This window comes from Clarias gariepinus, chromosome 14, assembly GCF_024256425.1.
Source record: "Clarias gariepinus isolate MV-2021 ecotype Netherlands chromosome 14, CGAR_prim_01v2, whole genome shotgun sequence".
Taxonomy (NCBI): Eukaryota; Metazoa; Chordata; class Actinopteri; order Siluriformes; family Clariidae; genus Clarias; species Clarias gariepinus.
The window spans coordinates 11,528,046-11,551,218 of NC_071113.1; the positions used below are offsets into that span (position 1 = coordinate 11,528,046).

At 39.4% G+C, this 23,173-nt stretch overlaps 1 protein-coding gene across 2 annotated transcripts in view; it reads left to right on the forward strand.

The window, feature by feature from the left end:
- dnah9 (dynein, axonemal, heavy chain 9) overlaps positions 1-23,173 on the forward strand; it is a 103,315-nt gene that overhangs the window by 52,943 nt on the left and 27,199 nt on the right. For both annotated transcript variants that reach the window (XM_053511471.1, XM_053511472.1), the window contains exons 42-59: positions 1,164-1,325; positions 1,969-2,165; positions 2,417-2,579; positions 2,834-2,957; positions 3,322-3,464; positions 4,534-4,695; positions 5,099-5,332; positions 9,640-9,900; positions 13,454-13,879; positions 14,270-14,389; positions 14,777-14,965; positions 15,171-15,406; positions 15,500-15,622; positions 16,681-16,885; positions 21,035-21,199; positions 21,375-21,515; positions 22,140-22,310; positions 22,449-22,571. In XM_053511471.1, coding sequence (XP_053367446.1) covers positions 1,164-1,325; positions 1,969-2,165; positions 2,417-2,579; positions 2,834-2,957; positions 3,322-3,464; positions 4,534-4,695; positions 5,099-5,332; positions 9,640-9,900; positions 13,454-13,879; positions 14,270-14,389; positions 14,777-14,965; positions 15,171-15,406; positions 15,500-15,622; positions 16,681-16,885; positions 21,035-21,199; positions 21,375-21,515; positions 22,140-22,310; positions 22,449-22,571 — 3,345 coding nt within the window. The remainder of the gene's footprint in view (positions 1-1,163; positions 1,326-1,968; positions 2,166-2,416; positions 2,580-2,833; positions 2,958-3,321; positions 3,465-4,533; positions 4,696-5,098; positions 5,333-9,639; positions 9,901-13,453; positions 13,880-14,269; positions 14,390-14,776; positions 14,966-15,170; positions 15,407-15,499; positions 15,623-16,680; positions 16,886-21,034; positions 21,200-21,374; positions 21,516-22,139; positions 22,311-22,448; positions 22,572-23,173) is intronic.

Below are 23,173 nucleotides of genomic sequence, written 5' to 3' on the forward strand. Positions count from 1 at the left end.
TTTTTGGGTGGTGTTGCTGTTTTTGGGGTCAAACATTTTAGTGTTGTTGATGTTGTTATTTTTGGTGTTGTTGTGATTGGTGGTATTGTAGGTAAAGTTTTTGGTGTTGTTGGTCTTTTTGGTATTGTTGTGGATGGTGTTATGGTGGTGAGGTTATTGGTGTTGTCAGTAGTTTGTGTTGTTGATCTACACTTACATGTTTATATGGACACATTTACACACATCTACACGCACATCTACACTTACAGTACATGTTTATGTTTACATTCTGGACCATTGCACAAAGACACTTTAATAACGCACCTTAATAAGTCACTTTTTATGCACATTTGCACACCATCTTTCTTCACCAAATTTCAATAAAAAAAAAAAAATTCTATGTGCAGTATATTTCTATTTTTATTTTTATGTACAGTATATTTCTATTTTAATTTCTATTTTTATCCTAGTTAAATTTAATTTTCTATTTTCTATCGTATTTCTTTTATTTCTTTTATTCCTGTTTATTTCTTATTATATGTTTTAATTCTCTTTTTAAGGTCACTGGCGGTCGTATAAGCATTTCACTTATTGGTTATTGTTATTGATGTTGTCAGTGTTTGTGGTGTTATTAGTGGTTATGTTTTTGGTGTTGTACTGTATGATGTTTTTCATGGTGGTGGTGTTTTTGTTTGTGTTATTGCTTATCTACTAGGATTCATTGTTATCAGAAAATGCCCATTTCATATCAAATACTTTTCTGTTTCTATTCTATTCATTTTATTTCTAAGAGAGTGGAAACAGTCAATTTCCTCAGGTAATTAAGACATTGTGTGCCATGGCATTTAATAATTTGCCTGCTATAATACATTCCAGTATCAGATTTAATCTTCTGTGGAAGTCAATTCTTCTATGAACTTGTTTTGACACGCAGTAAATGGTTTATCCCTCTCTCTGTTCAACCTGTCAGACCTTGGTAAGCATGATGATTTCCGTTCTCTCTGCATTTGGCCTGAATACAGAATGACCGTCCTTCACGACGGCGCAGCTTGTCGTTATGAACGCTTCATTATTCCTTTTGTACTTTTAGGCTGCAGCATCTAACGCACAAATGCCAATTAAAAAACCTGTCCTGCGGGTTGTACGAGGTGATAATATATATCTATATATCTTCTCCATTTCAGGGTATTCTCTTCTGTAAAAGTGAGTGCATCAAGACACCTCAGGACCTGGTGAAGATTTACCTCCATGAGTCTAACCGAGTTTATCGGGACAAGATGGTGGAAGACAAGGACTTTGCCACTTTTGATAAGCTGCAGGCTGAAGTGGTGGGAAAGTTTTATGAGGTGAGAGGCTTCGGCTTCAGTTTGACAAAGCGGGTTGTGGTCATTAGGGCATGTATGTCCGGTTCAGCGAGGCTGGTCTGGTTCGGTCAGTCAGTACTGCCTGAGACAGACAAAGTTAATCAGAGCTAAAGCCTGTCAGCCTGCACTGCCATCAGTCCAGCAAATTAGAGGGAAATACGGAGAATAAAAACGAAATGATGTAATGGCTGTTCTTTCTGCTGCCCACTGACTCCCTTGGTTTATCACAGAGTGGGTATTCTAGTAGAAAGAGGAAGAAAACTGACAAGCCTATCCTGCTATTCTTCTGTAAAGCAGCATTCTGTCAACTTCATGACACAAACACACACACACACACACACATTCTCAACTCTCCCCAGTCAAATCCGCCTAGTCCTGCTGTGTCACTCTATCATGTCAGCCAAGAAAGGAAGCTGTCCAGCTCCATCGTAGCTTTGTGAAAAAAGTCATTATGGACTGGGTTAATAGCACCAATTAAACCGAAACAATGGTCTATTTTAGGTGAATATTATTTACATACTGTAGATATGGACTATTGTCCTCTCCTAAGACAGCATAATTCCTAAGTTGGTATTTACTGTTTAATATTTGATAAGATGCTAAAGTGAGTTTGTGTTCCCTCCAGGACATGGAGGAGGCTCTGGCAGAGGCCAGGGTGATGAATATGTACTGCCATTTTGCCTTGGGCATTGGTGAGCCAAAATACATGCCTGTGCAGTCATGGGAAAGCCTGAACAAAACTCTTCTGGAGGCCCTCGATGGCTACAACGAGGTCAATGCTGCACTCAATCTCGTTCTCTTCGAGGATGCCATGTGTCATATGTAAGTAAAAAAAGATGAGGATTTAGCTTCATATGTACTGTATAACTATACCTGCTGCATATGAGAAATAGTGCGAGGGATGTGCTGGCCCTGATTATGATGGTGGTGGTGGTGCTGGTGCGGCGGATGAGGAGGAAAATCATGACAGCGATGATGATAATAAAGCTGATAACGAACTGACAGCGACGAGTTCCGCAATAACAACTCTAATTCCCTTCCTCTTGCATTTCCACCCTTCTCATCTGCTTCAGCTGTCGCATCAACCGCATCCTGGAGTCTCCCAGGGGAAATGCCTTGCTGGTCGGGGTGGGCGGGAGCGGCAAGCAGAGCCTGACAAGACTGGCAGCCTTCATCAGCTCCCTCGAGGTCTTTCAGATTACTCTGAAGAAAGGATACGGCATCACCGATCTCAAGGTGCAGCACAAACACGTACAACACGGCTTCCCGAGCACCCTATTTATTTTCTAAGCGACACACTGGTGGAGACGAGATATCATACTTTTGTTTACTTTCTTGGAAAGTATATCAATCCTGTATGTGAATAAAGCTGGTCCCTGTAAAACCTCTCACTTATAATGTTTGAACATTAACATAGACCCTTTTGATGAGTCTGTGATATTATGCAGAGTGGCAAAATGGCGATCTGACGGGAGTGTGTGTGTGTTTAGAGCGATTTGGCAACACTGTACATCAAAGCCGGGGTGAAGAATGTTGGCACGGTGTTACTCATGACAGATGCCCAGGTTGCAGATGAGAAGTTCCTTGTGTTAGTCAATGATCTTTTGGCATCAGGTAAGCACTGAAACGTACTAACTCCCGGCCGGCTTTGAAGTCGGCTTTATTTCTCTGCCATCTACTACAGTATTTATACATATATATACCACAGGTTAAAAAATTCATTCCACTAATGATCTATTAATGCGATGTTAGTTTAAAGTAACATTATTGCAAGTAATTTCAGAGCTGAACTTTTTTGTTATTGGCTCAGAGAGGAAATACTAAACAACAGTAAGCTGTGCTCCCTTATGCTACCTGGAAATATTTAATCCTAATATTTACAACTCTTGACAGAATAGTAATTTCAAGCCCCTGAGTCACTTAGCTGTCATCACCCTTAGCATTTCACCGTGTATATATTTGTTTCTCTTGCTCACAGGTGAGATCCCGGACCTGTTCCCTGATGACGAGGTGGAGAACATCATTAGCAGTGTGAGGAATGAGGTGCGTGGCCTGGGCCTCCTTGACACCAGGGAGAACTGCTGGAAATTCTTTATCGACCGCGTCCGTCGCCAGCTGAAGGTGTGTGTGTGTATGTGAATGAGTGACTCATGGAAACATCAACTTTCTACCATGATTGCTGTTAGGTTTTTCTGACAACCTCCACCGTCTTCCTCCTCGTTCCTTGCGATGGTCGGGATCAGGATGGATATCTTTAGCATGCAACTTTTTCAGTGTTTGTCCCCTCCCTTGGACATGTTAATGACTTCATTTGATGTAACATATGTGATGAAGACACTGCCATCATGTGTACTGTCTGTCTTTACAAAGACATTAAGGCATTCGGCAGACGCTCTTATCCAGAGTGATTTACATAAGTGTTTGTCATTGGATAGATCCTTACTCTGGTTACTAGGTTACTAAGTACAGTAAGTACCATCAGTCAAACACTGTCGGGAAGGGTTTTTGTGTGTGTGTGTGTGTGTGTGTGTGGGAGGGGGGATTAGACCAAATATCTAAGAAACAGTTAGGTCTTTAGTCATTATTTGAAGATTGCCCATGACTCGGCTGTACGAACAAACAGTCTAGATTTATGTCTTCCTCGATCCCTGAGAGATGGTCGGACCAGTCGAGCAGTGCTGAAGGTTTTAGCATTTGGTGTCTCTGCCGGCTGGCAAGTGTGTCTGTGTGTATCGAGGCGGGGCGGACCCATCAAGCAAATCTTTCCTCAATGTTAAACCTAACAATCTGGTGGCTCAGTCCATTTCCATGACTTAAACAAATTCAAAATATTCAATGATGGACTGACATCTGTTCTCAATATTGTATAATTATACAGTATATAATGAGAGCTGAGTCACAGTTTCGCCTTAAGGTTGCAGAATTGTTTATACATTTCAATCTCTTTAGTGTTCTGAAATATTCAGACTTTTTGCACTGCAGTCAGGATGATTAATGCCACCAATGTCTTAGGTAAGTCATAAAACCTGCGAGTGCTTGTACTGTGTACAGGACAATAATCAATAAAATGCTGGCGTGATGATGTTACCAGAACAAAGTGACAGCATGTCCCAAAGGTTTTAATTGAGGATTATGTATTAAAGAATTGTTCTTTAACAAGTCTTGGGATTTTGTATATTTCTATATGTAGGTGGCGCTGTGTTTCTCCCCAGTTGGTAACAAGCTGAGGGTGCGCAGCAGGAAGTTCCCGGCTGTGGTCAATTGCACTGCTATTGACTGGTTCCATGAGTGGCCACAGGAGGCGCTAGAGTCAGTCAGTATGAGGTTTCTACAGGAGGTGGAGCACATTGAGGTAAAAAAAAAAAAAAAAAAAACACTCTCAGTATGGGTCAGGGGACAAACCCCTTGTGACACAGTGTTCCTTGACACAGAAATGTCTTTTAATAGATGGTAATTACAACATAAACCTTTTTTTACTACATGAATCTAGATAGTATCCAAGTGCAAGCAACTCTCAGGGTGAGCTGTTAATGTAATTTAATGCAGAGTCCATTTTTTTTTTGCAAGTCAAGACGCCTGGAGTCATGAAAGAAATAATTAGCCTCCACCGGGTGGTGTAAAGTCATTCTCGGTGTCATGTTTGGGAGGAAATGAAATGATGATCAGAAGTGAATGCATTGACACCTCTGGCAAGGTGGTGTTGTTTTACACTCAAATGAAAATGAGATTTTCTCCCTTTTTCCCCACATGCCTAGCCACAAGTGAAGGACTCGGTGAGTAAGTTTATGGCTTACGTCCATGTCAGCGTCAACAAAATCTCGAAAGACTACTTGGTCAATGACAGGCGATACAACTACACTACACCCAAGTCCTTCCTGGAGCAAATCAAGCTGTACAGGAACCTGCTGTCCCTCAAGAGGAAGGACCTCAGCATGAAAATGGAGCGATTGGAAAATGGCCTGCAGAAGCTCAACAGCACCTCGGCTCAGGTATGTCTCTCATCCTGACTGTCTAAAATACATCCTCAGGCAAAAAAAACATTGAACGTGCTAAATGATTATCCAGTGTTAAAATGGGTACGATGTCCAAAATATAGCATGGTAAAGAAATCTGAGGAAATGCACTACGCAGAAACATGCATGACATTACGGTTCAGTGGAGTTCATCCCCAGCTTAGGTCCACTGCTTTCTGTTTTGATATTCCGCAGCAGTAAGTGCGCCTTTACTTAAATGAGCCATCATGAAAATTAACATCAGCAGGCTCTTCCCGGCAGAAGCCGTTTCATTTTCAGATTACTGCCCCCATAGATGTCTCTTTAAAAAGACACACTGGAATGAGCTTTAATTGGTTCTATTTGGGGTCGCCTATTATGGCTCCGTTTTTCTTTCCAGCCATCAGTTCCTCCCTGTAGATTTCGAGGAAAAGATCGGGTCAGTCGGTGTCAATACTATGCACTCCACACACTGCAAAAAAAAGACAGAAAGGTCTGTGGAGTACATTAGTGACAGAACATCGCCTGTGTCAAACCAACATGTAATTTTGCATAATCCCAAGGTTAATAATGCTTAATTATGGGCTGCTGGAATTTTAAACATTGTTAGCACCTAATATGCTTATCCTCCTTACGTCGCCATGCTTTGCCCTGTAATCTCACCGACCGCTTCTTATAAGGTGCACTGTGGCTTCTCCGAGCCGTTTCGTGTCAGGTTAGAAGCAGGTGGGTGTGAATCCCCGAGGTGCAGAGCTGCTAAAACTCTCTTTTCAATCACACCTAATGGCTTCAGGGCAGCATATCTGGACCTCGCTACGCTTTCATCGCAGAAGCAATCGGAGATCTCATTTGCACGCATAAGTCACACTTCTCGAGAGGAAGGTAGGAAAACTGATTTGAAACACTCTATTGTAAGGAGAAAGATTGACGCCCACCGGATAGGCTTGTTTAGATTGGTGTCATGGGGATTGATGATGATGAAGAAGAGGAAGAAAAAGAGGGTTGGGTCAGGAGTGATAGCTGGCTGGCTATCAAAATAAGAAGTGGGTGTTAATGAGGGAGAAAGTTTATTGGTGTTGTAGCGCTCGCCTTTATTGAAGTGGGACCGCTGTAACATGTAATTAGCGAATATTGATGCAAACTAGCTGGTCCCCACTCGCATTGCCGGAGACTTCATATGGATTTTTGACAGGTTATCTTTTATTAGATCCATTTATTAGGTCCATTATTAGATTGTGTAATATTTGCCCATTGCTTTAGGCACATGCTGAGACCACATTACTTCAAATTAGTGTTATTTTCTTCCTTTTCATCGAGAAAACAAGCAATATTTGGTTTCAACTTTGCTATAAAACTAGATAAGGCTGCTTTATTAGCAATAAAGTCCCTTTTTTTCCGACAAAACTCTTTATAATAATGTTAGCTGATTCATTTTCGCATAAACGTGGTTATCTTTAATCTTTTCCAGTCTCGTCGTTGAAAGTAGCTTTTTAGCAGAGGACATACTGGTCTGATACGCTTTTGATGGAATCTTCAGCCTCTACATGGTGCAGTCTCTGTGCCAAAGTTGCATGTAGCTCTCTGAGTACCTTTTCTTCTGCAGAAGTGGGGATCATTATAGCTGTTTCATGCAGTCTGGAGAGCGAAGAGGGAGAAACTCGGATGAAGTGGGGATTTAAGTGTGCTTTCTGACTGTGCTTTGCGAGCAATTAGTACTCCATCATCTCTACCTCCTATTCACCTGTTTAATTACCCACACGATAGCAACTTGATTTTTGTGTGTTTCGCCATTCCGCTACCTCGAAGGTGGTTTGTCCCAGACGCCTCATTTTCTTCTGACTAATCAGCTCATTTGGAAGTAAAAAAAATCTGCTTTTGATTTTTTTTTTCAGTACCTTGAGAAGAGTTGAGATTGCAGAGGAACTTTTTTCTTTGTATATACTTTACTCATCTAACAATTTGCGCAGTCTAGTTCATACATCATGCTGTTTTAGATTGTTACTGATGGCAGTTGTATAGCTAATTACTTCACTGCAATTCTCTTCTCTGATTGACTTTTCCCTCTCTGACAGTGTGCGGTGGAAAATGGCCGTATCAAGCATGTTGTAATTAGGAAAGACTTTGACTATTATACACATCAATTATACCTACAGCAGCCGGCGTTCCTGGTATTGTTTTCGCCCATTATCAATTAAAAAATGAAGGCGCACTCATTTCTCCGATAAAATCATAAATACAATTTTAATCCAACTCCACAACAAAAACAAATAATCTGTTATTCATAAGCTCTGGAGATGCAATTAGATGATAATGACAAGTTCATTAGTCTTCATACTTAATGGTTGTGATGCTCATGACAAATATAGCTTACAACATATGCAGTATTCCAATTAGCATTTGAATTTAAATTATTATTCTTGTTGTTTATTACTTGACTGTAAAAAATTACTAGAAGTTCGTAACTTAAAATGTATTCACTACAGTACATTCACTCTAAAAAAAGCAGGACTACAGTATGTATTGTTTTTGGTCTTGCTCAAAAACATGCAGTAGCAGATCAATAATGCTAAGCATATCATAATTTGAAAGAACACCATTGTTTTACATTGCAAGTTACAATAACCCTCACAAAAATAAAAGTTTAGTGAGTACAAGTTATTTCTGTAGGGAATTTACACTGATCAGGCATAACATCACAGCATAAAATATTACTAAATGATGTTGGTTACGGGTTGGGACCTTCATAGATTAGGCTTATTTGTCTATGAATCTTATTTATGGGAAGATCTGGGAGTCGAAGACCTTGGGCATCTCTATTGTAACAAGCATTGCCTTTTTTTCTGCAATTTTTGCTGTGTTCGCTTTTATTAGACTTTTTATTAGGCTTTTATTTGGGATCGGACCAGACGGGCTGGCTTTAGGTCTCCATGGGCATGGTTGAGTCCTGGTTGTCCATGATCCTTTCACTGGTTTGCTGGTAAATAATTGTTAGTCAGTGCTAATGTTTTAATGTTATGCCTAATCAGTGAAAAATAAAAACCAAAATTCTGAATACGATGACTTGCTACAGTAGTTGTAATTAACCCCTGTTGCCCTGTTGGCACTTAAGAAACACTATAAAAATTTGTTTATGTGTACGGTTTAGACAATAATATAAATTTTAATCGGTTTCAGAAATAATTTTATTCACCAAGGAAGAAAGGCTGTTGTATTGTGAACATATGATAAGCATTGGTGTAACTATGGAAATGATGAAATTGTTTTCTCTTTGCTGTAGTTGTCGGGGCAAATAATCAGAGTTACATGAGCAACTTGTTACATTGCATGATTGTAAATAACACAAAATAGTGGTTTTCTCAGTTGCAAGGCACTGATGCAGTAATGTCAATTAAACATTTTAGTTTTTAACGTTTCATACATTTCATTATACCTGCTTACCAACACTTTTTACTACTTTCACATTGTCTTCACCTTTTTTTTCCTCCTTGCTTCTATCTAACTTGTGGCCTGATTCGGTAATAACATTCAACATCACTTGACACTTTTCCTAAAAAGTTCAACTTTTATAACTTTTGAAAGCTCTCCTCCGTGAGCAAAATATGCTAGTGGCAGCGTTTTTTTTTTTCCATTTTTCCGATTTTCAAATCCAGCTTGCTGTGTGCCTGCTTCCCATAGGATTACATGTAAAACATGTGCTGGCGTTTAAGGAAAAAAAATAATTGAAAGCAACCTTAGCATTCACTTACAAGAACCTGGACCTGACAATCGTTCCCTGAACGCAGAGCTGGAAACGAGTTCATTTCAAACCAGGAAATTAATCAAGTGCAGGGAAAAAATAAATCATAAAAAGAGGTCTAATTGAAGTGCATAAGGCATGACAGGATGAATAACGAAAGCAGCAAGGAAAAGAAAAGTGCCTAAAAATTACAAATGTCTATGCAGGAAAGATCTGAATGTGCTGGATGTGCAAGTTTTATCTCCCTCAAGCATTTTGAATCATCCCCATGCCCCGTTAAAGATTATTGAAGATTCATATTGAAGATTAACAACTGGATAATCTGGATGGAAGAATCATAATAGAGCAGGTTTGGTCAATTAGTATTAGTATCACGTCCTAGGGAGTGTCAGCGTGCAGGACCACAGATCACTGGTGTGCAGTAATACTTAAAAGAAACCTCAGCAGCTCTTTTCTCACTGTTCTAGCAACCAAGACCTAAGTAAGACACCCTACACAACAGACACTACCTTTCTAAAGCTTTTTTTGTGTGTGTGTGTCTGGTTTTTTGTCATGCATCCTTTGGTAGGTGGATGACCTGAAGGCCAAGCTGGCTGCTCAGGAGGTTGACCTGAAGCAGAAGAATGAGGATGCAGACAAGCTTATTCAGGTGGTGGGCGTGGAGACGGAGAAGGTGAGTCGGGAAAAGGCTGTGGCTGATGAAGAGGAGCAGAAAGTGGCCAGCATCGCTGAGGTTGTGGGAAGAAAGCAGAGGGACTGCGAGACGGATTTGGCCAAGGCTGAGCCTGCTCTCATAGCAGCCCAGGAAGCCCTCAACACACTCAACAAGGTCAGACACACAACATAGACTTACAACATCTTCTTACAAATTGGCTCTCTGTGTTACTGCTATACAGTATATGCTATTATTGGATTGTCCTAATGTCAGAAAATGAAAAGCAGTGCTGCCAGGTTAATTATTTTTCTCTGTATAATAGGATGTACCTAAGGATTGTTTTCCTCTTTTACCACAGCAATTTTTATGTTGTATTTTATGTTAATTGGTTATAATCATCAAATTCTTGCTAGTTTGACCCCACTGACACACAAAGCTCTGACACTGGAGACTCCTTCCATAAATGTAAAAAAAAAAATAAAAATCAAATAAAAACTCTCCTTACAGAGAGGTTAAAGGGGTAGTAAAGTCAGTGCTTACTTTAAATTGATGTGCATTTAAATATATTACCATAGGTCTTGGTTGTTATAAATTTATCTGCTTTGTACACTGAATTGTTACCTGGAACATGAGGACCCTGTAAGTAATCAGGGCCGAAATCCACAATTCCCTGGTTATATGCAAAATTGCATTTTAAAATTTATCTGAGACTCACATGAAGCTTTTGCAGTCCCACTGAACTAGTTGCTATCCTTCAAAATTACAGGGTATTCAGTAAAATTTTTACTCGGTATTAATTTAATAATTAATTAATTTAATTAATTTCTATAGAATTATAAGAGTTAAATTTGTGCTTTTTGAAACAGATTGAAATAAAAAAATCCAAACTATCCCATTAACCCTATTAATGTTATAATGGTTTTGTCTAAAAAAAATTTTTTTTTGTTTTTTTTGTTATACAGCAACTGAATTATTGTAATTTTTGTGTTTATTCATGCCTTAGATGTGTGTGCATGGAGTTTGCTTGTGCTTGTTCCCATGCTTGTTTTATTTATGTACAAATCAAATGTTAAATAAGTACAAATAGTCACAGCCTAAAAATCGAAATCTTCTTCTGTTTCTTATTTATTCCATCAGACCTTTATACTAGCTTTTCTACAATACCAACTGTGGCCACAAGGTGAAAAAACAAATTGTACAGAAATGATGGGCCACATGACGAGCGGTGCTTGTGTCACTATGTAATTTTCTTTAGCATGAGCAGCAGTATTCAGTTGTACAAAAGTCAGTAGCGATAGTTTGCAGATTTCAGACCACAGAAATGTCCTTTGGTTAATATATGCGAATGCTCATGTCTAATTGACTCTATATAAAAATAAGAGCAGATCTGATTGTGACTTTATGAGCATACTTATGTCTTTAATTATGACCATGAAGTTCCATATGGGAACTACTGGAGATAATACTCCAGTGCTGGAGATAATTTCCTCATGCTTGTGTATTTCTTCAGTTAATATAGAGTGCCTTGAAAAAGTATTCATACTCCTTGAACTTTTCCACATTTTCTCATGTTACAACCACAAACGTAAATGTATTTTATTGGGATTTTATTGTGACAGACCAACACCATAACTGTGAAGTGGAAGGAAAATTATTTTAAAATATATATATATTTAATTTTTTTATTATTATTTCTTTTTTTTTTTTTTTTTTTTTTTTTACAAATGTATGTAGACATACATTTGTATTCAGCTGCCTTTACTCTGATACCCCTAAATAAAATCCAGTGAAACCCACTGCCTTCAGAGGTCACCTTAAATAAAGTAAATAGTGTACAGTGTGTAGTTTACAGTAATCTTATTATTAATACAGCTGTTCTGTGAAGCCCTCAGAGGTTTGTTAGAGAACATTAGTAAACAGACAGCATCATTGAAGTCCAAGGAACACACCAGATAGGTCGTGGATAAAGCTGTGGAGAAGTTTAAAGCTAAAGTTTAAAAGGTTAGGTTATAAAAATATAATATAAAAAGTCTTTGTGAGACTTTAACTGTCTCACAGAGCACTATTCAATCCATCATCCGGAAATGGAAAGAATACGGCAGAACTGCAAAGCTACCAAGACATGGCCGTCCACCTAAACTGACAGGCCGGGCAAGGAGAGCATTAATCAGAGAAGCAGCCAAGAGACCCATGGGAACTCTGGAGGAGCTGCAGAAATCCACAGCTGAGGTGGGAGAATCTATCCACAGGACAACTATTAGTTGTGCCCTCCACAAACCTGGCCTTTATGGAAGAGTAGCAAGACATAAAATCCCAATAATGTGTCACAATTTGGAAAAGTTCACAGGGTATGAATACTTTTGCAAAGCTAGTCACAGATGGATAAAATAGACTGAGTTATTAAAATAAAATAACTTCTGAGAATTTCTAGAAAGGGGTTTTAATAATTGTTAAATTGTAATAATCATCAAATTCTTGCTACTTTGCTAATGTAAGCTAATGCTGACAGGATTTTTCTGAACAGCTAAAAAAAATCCACCTGAAAATCCACCTACTTAGAAATGTTTAAAAAATGTCTCTTTTCAGTTTTGGAGTATTTACTCTCTCTCTCTCTCTCTCTCTCTCTCTCTCTCTTTCTCTCTCTCTCTCTCTCTCTCTCTTTCTCTCTCATGTAGCTCATTTGCTAATTGGCAAAACACCAACGCAATGTCATTTTTCCTCACTGTTGCTTTTTGCAGCTTCAGAGAAAAATGCTCAGTCAGTGGCTGACTCTTATCAGTGGCTTAGAATCTGTGAAACCTGTTTATATCATTTAATCTTGAAGGATTGCAAAAAGATAACTTTTAAATGTAATTAAATATAATCTGATTATCACATAGTGAGAGATTAAACAAATCATCTGTCAAATAACAGTAAAATGTGCACATTGTGCTCAAAAGTAACTGAGGGAGGAGATGGTGAAAAAGCAGCATCAGGCTCGCAAACCAGATATATGAGGCATTATGGAGCTTTATATGAGGCATTATTATTATTATTATCTGAGCTACATCTGGTGATACAATTCTTATAACTGAAACTGATCTACAGATAGCCCTTCTCATCAAAATTGCTGGTAAAGTTATTCACCAAAGTGAGAGTGATTTAAAAAAAAATACTGTTTAGTATGAGGTGACATTTGATTAGCATTCAGTTTGCAATTAAGCATTGCCACACGAGAGGAAATACTGTTGTACGGTTGTACAGCACGACTGCGATGCGATTTACATTCATTCCGATTTATAATATCAGCTGACATCCGGGGTTTCAGGGTTAAATCCCCAATAGCATTAAATGGAAAGCTAGGGCTCGATATAGTGTATAAGCTACAATCGCTTGTTCCGCACACTAAATAGTGCCCTTGATCAGGGGTTAGAAAGGGATTTGGGTTAGAAGCCAGTTAGGTTTTTAAGTCATGTTAAACAAAATATTGTTTAAAATGGCATAACATTTTCCGATGTGTTTTGAATTCGAATTTGCGACTTGAGTTTGAATGTCTGGTTTTAAATGTGGGTTTTGTCAGGTAGATGGTCTCCCCTCTTCCAGACCATACAGACCTGCTTTCAAATGAGATTTATTGTAAATAACAATTGTTAGAAAACCTGTGACGCTCTATTATCACCACGAGTGGAATTGCTCAGAACATGGTCAGAACTAATTGTTGTATAATGTTGTATTTACTGTCTTTTAGAACAATCTAACAGAGTTGAAGTCCTTCGGCTCTCCTGTGGCTGCCGTCACCAACGTGACTGCTGCCGTCATGGTCCTAATGGCTCCTGCGGGCAAAGTTCCGAAAGACAGAAGTTGGAAAGCAGCTAAAGTCATGATGGCTAAAGTCGATGCCTTCCTGGACTCACTAATCAACTTCAACAAGGAGAACATCCATGAGAACTGCCTGAAAGCCATCCAGCCCTACCTGCAGGACCCAGAGTTCAAACCAGAGCTGGTGGCAGCAAAGTCTTATGCTGCAGCAGGCCTCTGCTCTTGGGTCATTAACATTGTAAAGTTTTATGAGGTTTACTGTGAAGTGGAGCCCAAGAGACAAGCCCTGAACAAGGCTAATGCAGAGCTAGCTTCTGCTCAGGAGAAACTCTCCGTCATTAAAGCAAAAATCAATGTAAGTCAGCTGCACCTGAGGCTTTTTTGTCTCTGTTTCTCTTTCCAACAACATGAAAATGTTCAGAAGCATTGTTATGTGCGCTTAGTATCTCTTTGCAGAAATGGTACAGGCTTCATTGAAAACACTCCTAGAGAACGTTTTCAGTTTTATATTTCAAAGTGATAAAGCTGCGTTTTCAGCTGCTAATTGTGTTTGTCCCTCTGGATATTATCACCGCAGCGAGGATTCATTGTTGAAGCAGCTAACTCTTCGTTAACTTTCCAAGGCTACAAAGAGTATAAACAAATACCTTGTTTATAGTCTTATGTGAATAGCGTTTAGAAGTGTTCATTTCTGTTTTTTGTGTCTCTCTTTTAACAACCTCTATTCCTCCTCTCCCCCTGACAGCTCCTTAATGAGAACTTGGCAAAGCTGACGGCAAAATTTGAGAAAGCCACAGCAGAAAAGCTGAAGTGCCAACACGAGGCCGAGACCACAGCACGCACAATCTCTCTTGCCAACCGCCTGGTGAGAACACCCCCTTCTTCCCCATACATATACACGCGTACCCATACACACAAACACACACAAGTATATGGTTTTTGGCTGTATTGCGTTGCTCTCCTCTGGAAACCAGTGGATTCCTGTGAAGTTGATGATGATGTGAAAAAAATCCATTCAGGTAATTTTTGGCAGCTGAGGTCTTAATTACACAATAAACACAGCAGACGGGCGGACAGATCTGCCAATCAAAGCACCATGGGCAAAATCTGTAATCATTACTCTTTCCTAATGTGAGCCAATTATGGAAGTAGTTAAAACGTTCTTTCCAAAACAATCTGTGGGAACTGTTATCAGTTGATCTTAACGACATGATTCATATTCATATATTAGTGAACCATTCCTTTTCCTCAGGTTGGAGGTTTGGCGTCTGAGAACGTGCGCTGGGCCGAGGCTGTGGCTACCTTCAAAGATCAGGAGAGGACACTCTGTGGGGATGTTCTTCTCATCACTGCTTTTGTTTCTTATCTCGGCTACTTCACCAAGCGCTACCGCCATGAACTAATGGACAATACCTGGAGGCCTTATCTTAGCCAGCTTACAGTGGGTTTATTTCCATGTCTATTAAACTTTCGACTGTTTACTCTGCCCTTATACAATGTTAGACGACATCAGCTTTCCTGTAATCTCTCTAGCTTTATAACAACATCTCACTGTTTGTTCATTCAATTTAGTTTTATAACATTGTTTACTCTTAGAAATGAAACCCGGTGCAGTGACTCATGTATCTTTTCTTTTTCTCCTTCAGGTGCCTATCCCAGTCACACCAGATCTGGATCCTCTCACAATGCTGATGGATGATGCAGATCTCGCGGCCTGGCAGAACGAAGGGCTTCCAGCTGATCGAATGTCTACAGAGAATGCCACCATCTTAACCAGCTGTGAGCGCTGGCCACTCATGGTGGATCCTCAACTCCAGGGCATAAAATGGATTAAGAACAAATACGGAGATAATCTTCAGGTTATTAGGATTGGACAGAGAGGGTATGCAATTACTTGTTTGTTCTTTAAAAGGAAGTATGTTTTCTTCATTTTTAATGATGTGATTTTCTTTTGCTATGTGTTCTCTATTTGTAGATATTTAGACTCGATTGAGAGAGCCTTATCTGCAGGTGAGGTTGTCCTCATTGAAAATCTGGAGGAGACTGTTGATCCAGTGCTTGGGCCCCTTCTTGGTCGAGAAACGATAAAGAAAGGACGGTATGTGTTGTGAAAACTTAAGTAGAATCATTTCAAGATAAAAACCGCCTCTTAAACAACCATTTATAAGATTGAATATAGGAGCAAAATCTCTGCTAGTAAATTCCCTGTGCATTTTACATGTACAGAATATTTATTATAAGACATCAGTCCTGTATATTATTTTACCCTGGCTAACATTGAGAAAGTACATTTAGAAATGACTTTAGTTGTTCAGACTAAAAGTATACCTACAATACCAGTCAAACGTTTGGACACACATCATTCAGGGTTTTTTTTTTTTCCTGTTTTTTATTTCTTTTTACCTTGTAACACAATGCTGAAGACGTCCACAATAAGCAATAATTGAGATGTGTCTGCTACTTATGCTCTGTAAAGCGTCATAAGGGCTCTAATCTAAAGTGATGTTAATTGGTGATTTTTGAGGCTGGTAACTCTAAGTGAAATGTCTGCAGCAAACGCAAGTTTTGGTATTGCTTTCCTGAGATGTTAGCCATGAGAGCCAGGTTCATCATGGTGCTTGATGGGTTTTGCAAATGCACTTTAAAAATACTGTTCTTGCTAGAGCTATTCCTGAACAGCAGACAATGATGTTGTTATGAGTGATTTAATTATGTTTGGGGAAAAAAAAGTTTTTTATACAGTGGAACCTTGGAGTACGATCATAATTCATTCTCGAAGCATACTTTTGTATTTCAAAACACTCGTAAATCAAATCGAATTGTCCCATAATAAATAATGGAAACTTAAATTTTCCATTTTGCTCAAACCGCGTTACTCTCAATCTGAGGTTTCACTGTATATAGTTTTGAAGTCTCCAATATTGTTCTAGAATGTAGAAAATAAGTCACTACACGCCCCCCCTGCGACCTTGTATACAGGATAAAGCGGTATAGACGATAAGATTATGGCGACGGTTTAGAGGGTGTGTTCAAACTTTTGACTGGTATTGTACGTTGAACTGTTATAAGCACTGTGTAAATCTTTCCTATGAATGATTACCTGAAAAGCTTTGTTGTGAATAAAACAGTGAAAAAATTTTTTGCCCTCTCCCCCAGCTACATAAAAATCGGTGACAAGGAGTGCGAGTACAACCCTAGTTTCCAGCTTATCCTCCACACTAAGCTGGCTAACCCGCACTATCAGCCGGAGTTGCAGGCCCAGTGTACGCTGGTCAACTTCACAGTGACGCGGGACGGCTTGGAAGACCAGCTCCTGGCTGCTGTTGTCAGTATGGAGAGACCTGACCTAGAAGAGCTCAAGGTGAGAGCTGCCTCACTTAATTATTTTCAATTGCCGCTCATCTCAGGCATCTCACTATTACGCTGATGGGATAATATACTGTTGCGCACCAAAGTCTCCCCTGAAGATCATCACTGTGGCTTTCATTAAAAGCAGAAAGATGGCTCTTTGATATGAGCTTATCCTCTTACTGCTTTGTGTGGAGGAATTAAGCACATGGCAACTAATTGGATGTGAACATTTTTAGAAGGTTTTTTTAACCTAATTGGCTTCATCAGTTGTGTTTTGTAGTTGGGGTAAAATCAGAGATAATTGGTCATGTTATAATAATAGCCAGCAGCTTTTCAATCATCATTTTGTAATAACAAACACATTCAGTTTTTGCACGACCTTCAGTTTCTCCAACATGTTTCATGATCTTAATTCAGTTGAGGTTTCTGGGTGGGCGGTTGTGTTTGATGTACACTTCAGAATGCCCATGCTGTTTGACTCCTCTAAAAGCGTCACGTAAATCAAAGCAATCGTACAAACTCAAAACCACAGCCAGAAATGGGGCCTGCTCTCGAGATTACACCTTCTTTACTGCCACACTATCAGAGCTGACGCTGTCTAGACTTCCCCTCTCCTCTCATTCCCTTAGACAGTACACTGATTCGTATGCAAGACTTCAGCGTTAACTTGAGGGTTTTTCAGAATTAAAAGTTGTAATACTCGCTAGATCATTGAGACAGGGAAAAGCTTCTGTATCTCTTTTATGCCTTTTTTCCTTTCTTTCTTCTTTCCTACATACATTATTTCCCCAAAGTGTGTACTTAATCCGAACCGGAAGGTCGTCAACTGTAAACAAATTAGTACTTTTTGAAAGTAACTAAAAAAAAACAAAGAACTGTGATTTGCCATAAAGGCATATCCCTTAAGTGAAAGCTGCTATAAAATTTAATGAAGATCAGTTCATCAAAAATGAACAAGGATACTACAGACAAACTATATTATTAGCTCAATAAATTCTCCATGCTGTAAAAATTCACATAATTACTTCATGTTTCCAAATGCATGGGAGAGAGCAGAGTGAACTGATTGCCTGTCATGCTTTATTTTCCTGGGCTTTTTATGAAAAGCTCCATCTCACAAAGCTTTTTTTATATAGGTTAAGTTTTGTTTCACTGAAACAATCTGAAAGCTTCTTTAGATTTTCTTTATTTAAAAACATTCAAGGGAAAAAATGCGCATTTGTGAGCTGATCTTGGACGAGAAGCCCTGGCTCGGAATCTCTGCTCTAATTCATCCCAAAGGTGTTCTATCAGGTTGAGGTCAGGACTCTGTGCTAGACAGTTCTTCCACACCAAACTCCCTCATCCATGTCTTTATGGACCTGTATTGGAGAGGAGACTGCGAGCCAGGCCTTCTCGTCCAACATCAGTGTCTGTCCAACTAAACATTGTGGAAAGCCTTCCCAGAAGATTTGAAGCTGTTATAGCTGCAGAGGGTGGGCCAACATCATATTAAACCCTATGGATTAAGAATTGGATGTTACTTAAGTTCATGTGCTTGTAAAGGCAGGCAAGTGAATACTTTCGGCAATAAAGTGTATATTAACCCAAAAATCCTAACACTGCCATCACTGCCTTGTACAGTGGCCACTATGCATAATAGGTGCATCACTTCCCTTCTTACCCTGACACACCCATTGCTCTGAAATTGAGTCAATCTGGACTCATCAGACCACATGACATTTTTCCATTTTTCTATATGTTCCGTATCAAAATGAAGCCTTTTTTCTGATTAGTCTCACAATAAAACAAAGTTTTCAGAAACATTTAAATTTTCACACTTAAAATGGACTCAAATCTTTTTTTTTCTCCACCGCCTATAGACAGTACAGTGGATTAGTGGTTAGTACTGTGGCCATGTGGCTATCTCCAGGGTCCGGGTTTGATTCCTGCCTTCTGCGTTCTGCATGTCTTCTCTGTGCTTGGCGTTTTTCCTCCGGGTGCTCCGGGTTTCTCCCTCAGTCCAAAGACATGCAAATTAGGCTAATTAAGGTTCCCAAATTAGCCATACTGTGTGAATGAGTGTGTGTGCCCTGCAATGGATTGGCACCCCATTTAGGGTGTACCCCGCCTTGTGACCCTGTATACAGGATGAAGCAGTATAGACGATGAGTGATTAATATTTTTTTAAATATAAACTGGTGACAGGTCACCCAGGGAAAACAATGCAGAACAAATTGCCCAAAAAAGTCAGTGCTATCCTCGATTGTAAGACACCAGAATGCTCAATGCATTGCATACTGTACCACCATACTCAGTGTCTGGAGGCAGACTGATGACCAGGCCCCCAAACTCCCCAGATCCCAATCCAATCCAATCCAGCATTCATTGGATAAACTGGGCAAAAATGTCTGCAGGCCACAGCACCTCAAGCATGTGCTGCCAACATATACATGCACACACACACATCATTATTAGGTACACCTGGCTGGTATTGGATTAAACCCCCTTATGCCTAGAAGAGATTTAACAATGTGCTTGGAAACATTCCTTAGAGATGTTGGTCTGTTTTGCCATGATTTGTCTGTTGCACATCCATAATGAGAATCTCTGTGTATATATACAGTACATACATGTATCACTCAATGGACCGTAACCTGCATTCATGCTGATCATGAGGAAAGGATTGTGAGCTGTGTAAATGTCAGCTGAGTGTGCATAGGCACCTGGTTCCTTCTTTAGCGAAGAAAAAAACAAAGATCCTTTTTTTTTTTTTTTTTTTAAATGAACTTAACCGACTACCTCATTATTTGGAATTATGAATGCATTGGCTCACTTTAATTTTACTTTTAATTAAACATGCTGACTGGTTAATTGTTTATTTTTCTCATGTCTGGGGAAATTGAATATAATTTTTAAGAGTCCTTACTGACTCATTAAGGAAGATAAGTGCTTCTTTCACCTTTTTAGTTCAAAGTTGCTGATTTTGTAAGGTCAAGGTCAGTGATGTGTAAATGTAAATGATGTCCAATAGAAAGCTTATATATTCCGTAATGGTTAGGTGGCATGTGCATTATTAATGGTGTTATACAAATCTCCATAATAGGAATGTGTAGTATGTTCACAGACAAAATAATAAACAAGATATGTTTTTTTATTATTATTTATAAGAATTACTGTTAACCATCAATCCATCCATCCATCAAGTATACTGCTTGTCCTGTGTAGCATCATGGGGGCCTGGAGTCTTGGAGCATGGAGCTGGGTACTCCTTGAATCCAATGCCAACCTATTGCAGCAAAAACTGTTTGACTTTTCTTTTCTATCTAAATCCATACACATGCTAGAGATTTAAATGAATATGTCTTCATGCAAAAGACTTTTTTATGCAAAGATACGAACAAGAAGAGCACTTATCACAAAGCATCCGCTTGAGAGTATAAATATGCATCAAGACTGTGATCCTTTGAGAAGCAAATAAAAAAAGTTATGCAAGAAGGAGGTTTTTACTTAAGCAGCGACATATAAAGCTAACAAGACAAAAAAAGATGCACTACTTTTAGCATATTAATTCACAGTGTGTTAGAGTGTTTCTGGTCAGGATGGTGGTGATTTAAATGAATCTTTTTGTTAGTTTGTTTTTTGGGGAGACGGAATCAAGTCAGCTAGTTAGAAAATATTGCCGGCAGGTGCAAACAAAGACCAAAGATCAATTACGCAATCCAGTGTTGGAGATGATGTTAGAGCCAGAATTTTCACACCATGCTGATAGTGTTGGTATGTATACTTCTGGGATTTCTTCCAGAGTTTTCCAGTGTTACATATTTAATTAAAAATAAAACCCTTCTGATTTTACCCTCTTGTAATATGGGCATCTATGTTCGTTTTCATATTTGTAAAAACTTATCTACTTGACAATAAAGAAAAATGTCCTGTCGCAGAAAAGTTTACAAAGTCCTCATTGCATGTGGTGCCCACAGGGAAGCCGAGTTAATCCACTCAAACCCTTTTTTTTCTCCAATATATCTGCTGTTTGCAGATACAGTTTGTATTGATTACTGTCATCTTTAAGGTGTCTGACCACTCAGTTGGTCTAACCTGCGGCTCTTGGCCTCACTTACTTTTCTCACAATTCAGTGGTTTAATCGCGGCCCTTTGTTGTTGTTGTTGTTGTTTTCAGTCGAACCTTACGAAGCAGCAGAACGGCTTCAAAATCACTTTGAAAACCCTGGAAGACAACCTCCTCTCACGCCTGTCTTCGGCTTCGGGAAACTTCCTGGGAGACACAGAACTTGTTGAGAACTTGGAGATAACCAAGCGCACGGCTGCTGATATAGAAGAGAAGGTTGTCCGGTTCAGTCTGTATAAATCTAATCATATTGTGGAGGATGTTGTGAATAACATCACATATTATAGTAGAGTGTTTTATTCAATGATTAGTTCTAAATGTGAATTATGGGATTAATCATTGCCAATGGTATGTGGGCATGAGGAGAATAAGTGTGTGTGTGTGATTTCAGGTGAAAGAGGCGAAGGTGACTGAACTGAAAATCAACGAGGCGAGAGAGCACTACCGTCCGGCAGCTGCCCGAGCCTCACTCCTCTACTTCATCATGAATGACCTCAATAAAATCCATCCTATGTACCAGTTTGCTCTCAAGGTATCCCTCAGTACTGACCCTGAACTTCAAGCACAAGTCACTGTCACTGTGCTTCCTCTGTCTTACCCTTTGCCTCCTCTCTCTCTCTCTCTCTCTCTCTCTCTCATTCTCTCTTTCACTCTTTTAACTTCTAAAATAGGGCATTTAATACACTGCACTGTCAGCATCTGCAAAACAATCACAGGCTCTCTGTAATGAAATGGGAAGTTTGATTCTGACAAGGTGTCAGCTTTCAGAAGAGGAGTTTCGCGAGCATTAGTGGAGGATAGATTAAAAACACTTAATTAAGCCGCTCGTCGTCTTTGTTTCGGTGGCGTTCTCATATTTTGAGACAGTCACCATGCTGTGACAAAATGCAATCTTCAGCTATCACAAAATAATTGCTTTGTTCTTTCATACAAATTTATGCAGGGGAATGAGCATGAGCATAAGCGTGTACAAACTTCTATAAAAAGCTGCCTTTTAAAACATCTCGCTTAACGCAGAGGTAAAACGGCTCGGTGATTAATTGCTCAGCAATGCAAATATTTGGAGCTGGTTTATGATCTAGATTTTTGTCTTCTTGCTTGTGTGTGTGTGTGTGTGTGTGTGTGTGTGTGTGTGTGTTTGGGTGTTTACTGTCAGGCCTTCAGTGTGGTTTTCCAGAAAGCTGTAACGAAGGCAGCACCAGACGCGGTGTTGAAGCAGAGGGTTTTAAACCTGATCGACAGCATCACGTTCTCCGTGTTTCAGTACACCACCCGCGGCCTTTTCGAGTGTGACAAACTCACATACACGGCTCAGCTCGCATTTCAGGTAGGGTATTTCCCCTCATTAGATCTGTCACTGTCTTCATAAGCATCTTTTGCCTCAAATTTTCTCTTTCTCTCGGTCTCTCTCCCTCTCTCTCTCTCTCTCTCTCTCTCTCTCTCTATCTTCGTCTTGTCTCTGCAGATTCTGGTGATGAATAAGGAAGTCAACACTAATGAGCTGGATTTTCTGCTGAGGTATCCCGTCCAGCCTGGTGTAACATCCCCCGTCGACTTCCTGTCTCATCATTCATGGGGAGGAATCAAGGTAAAACCAGATGTGTGCACTGAGCCACTCCTTGCATTTACTTCTGATTTGTTTAACAAGCAATCGGTAAAATGTGTACTTATGCGTCTTAGATGATGACTTGCATTACAGTTACATCACCCACTCAAGTATGCACAGGAACTTGACAAAATATCTATTCAACCAACCAACCATCCATCCATTCATTCATCCATCCATATTGTATGACTCAACCCAGCTGCTGGACGTTTTCCTTTTTTTTTTTTTTTTTGGAGTCACAGATGCACAACACACAGAAAAACATTAGTGCTGAACATCTCCAAGGGCAATGTTGAGCAAAAGTTTACCTACTTGTCAGATCTGATAAGCGCTAAGCTGAATCGTAATGGCAAGTACATCCCTGGTGCTTTCAAAGCATGTTAATGTTTAAGTTAAAGGCTTAATATAAAGACACATCATTTCAGAAGTTGTTCTAAAGTGACTGTTTTTGTTTGCTTAAGCGTCTAGTCCTGCAGCTGTAATACATATCTGCCATAATGCCTGTCGGAGTCATTATGCTTTGTGGATTATATACAGTACTGTGCAAGTATTTATTCCAAAGATACAAACTTTCTTGTATTTTA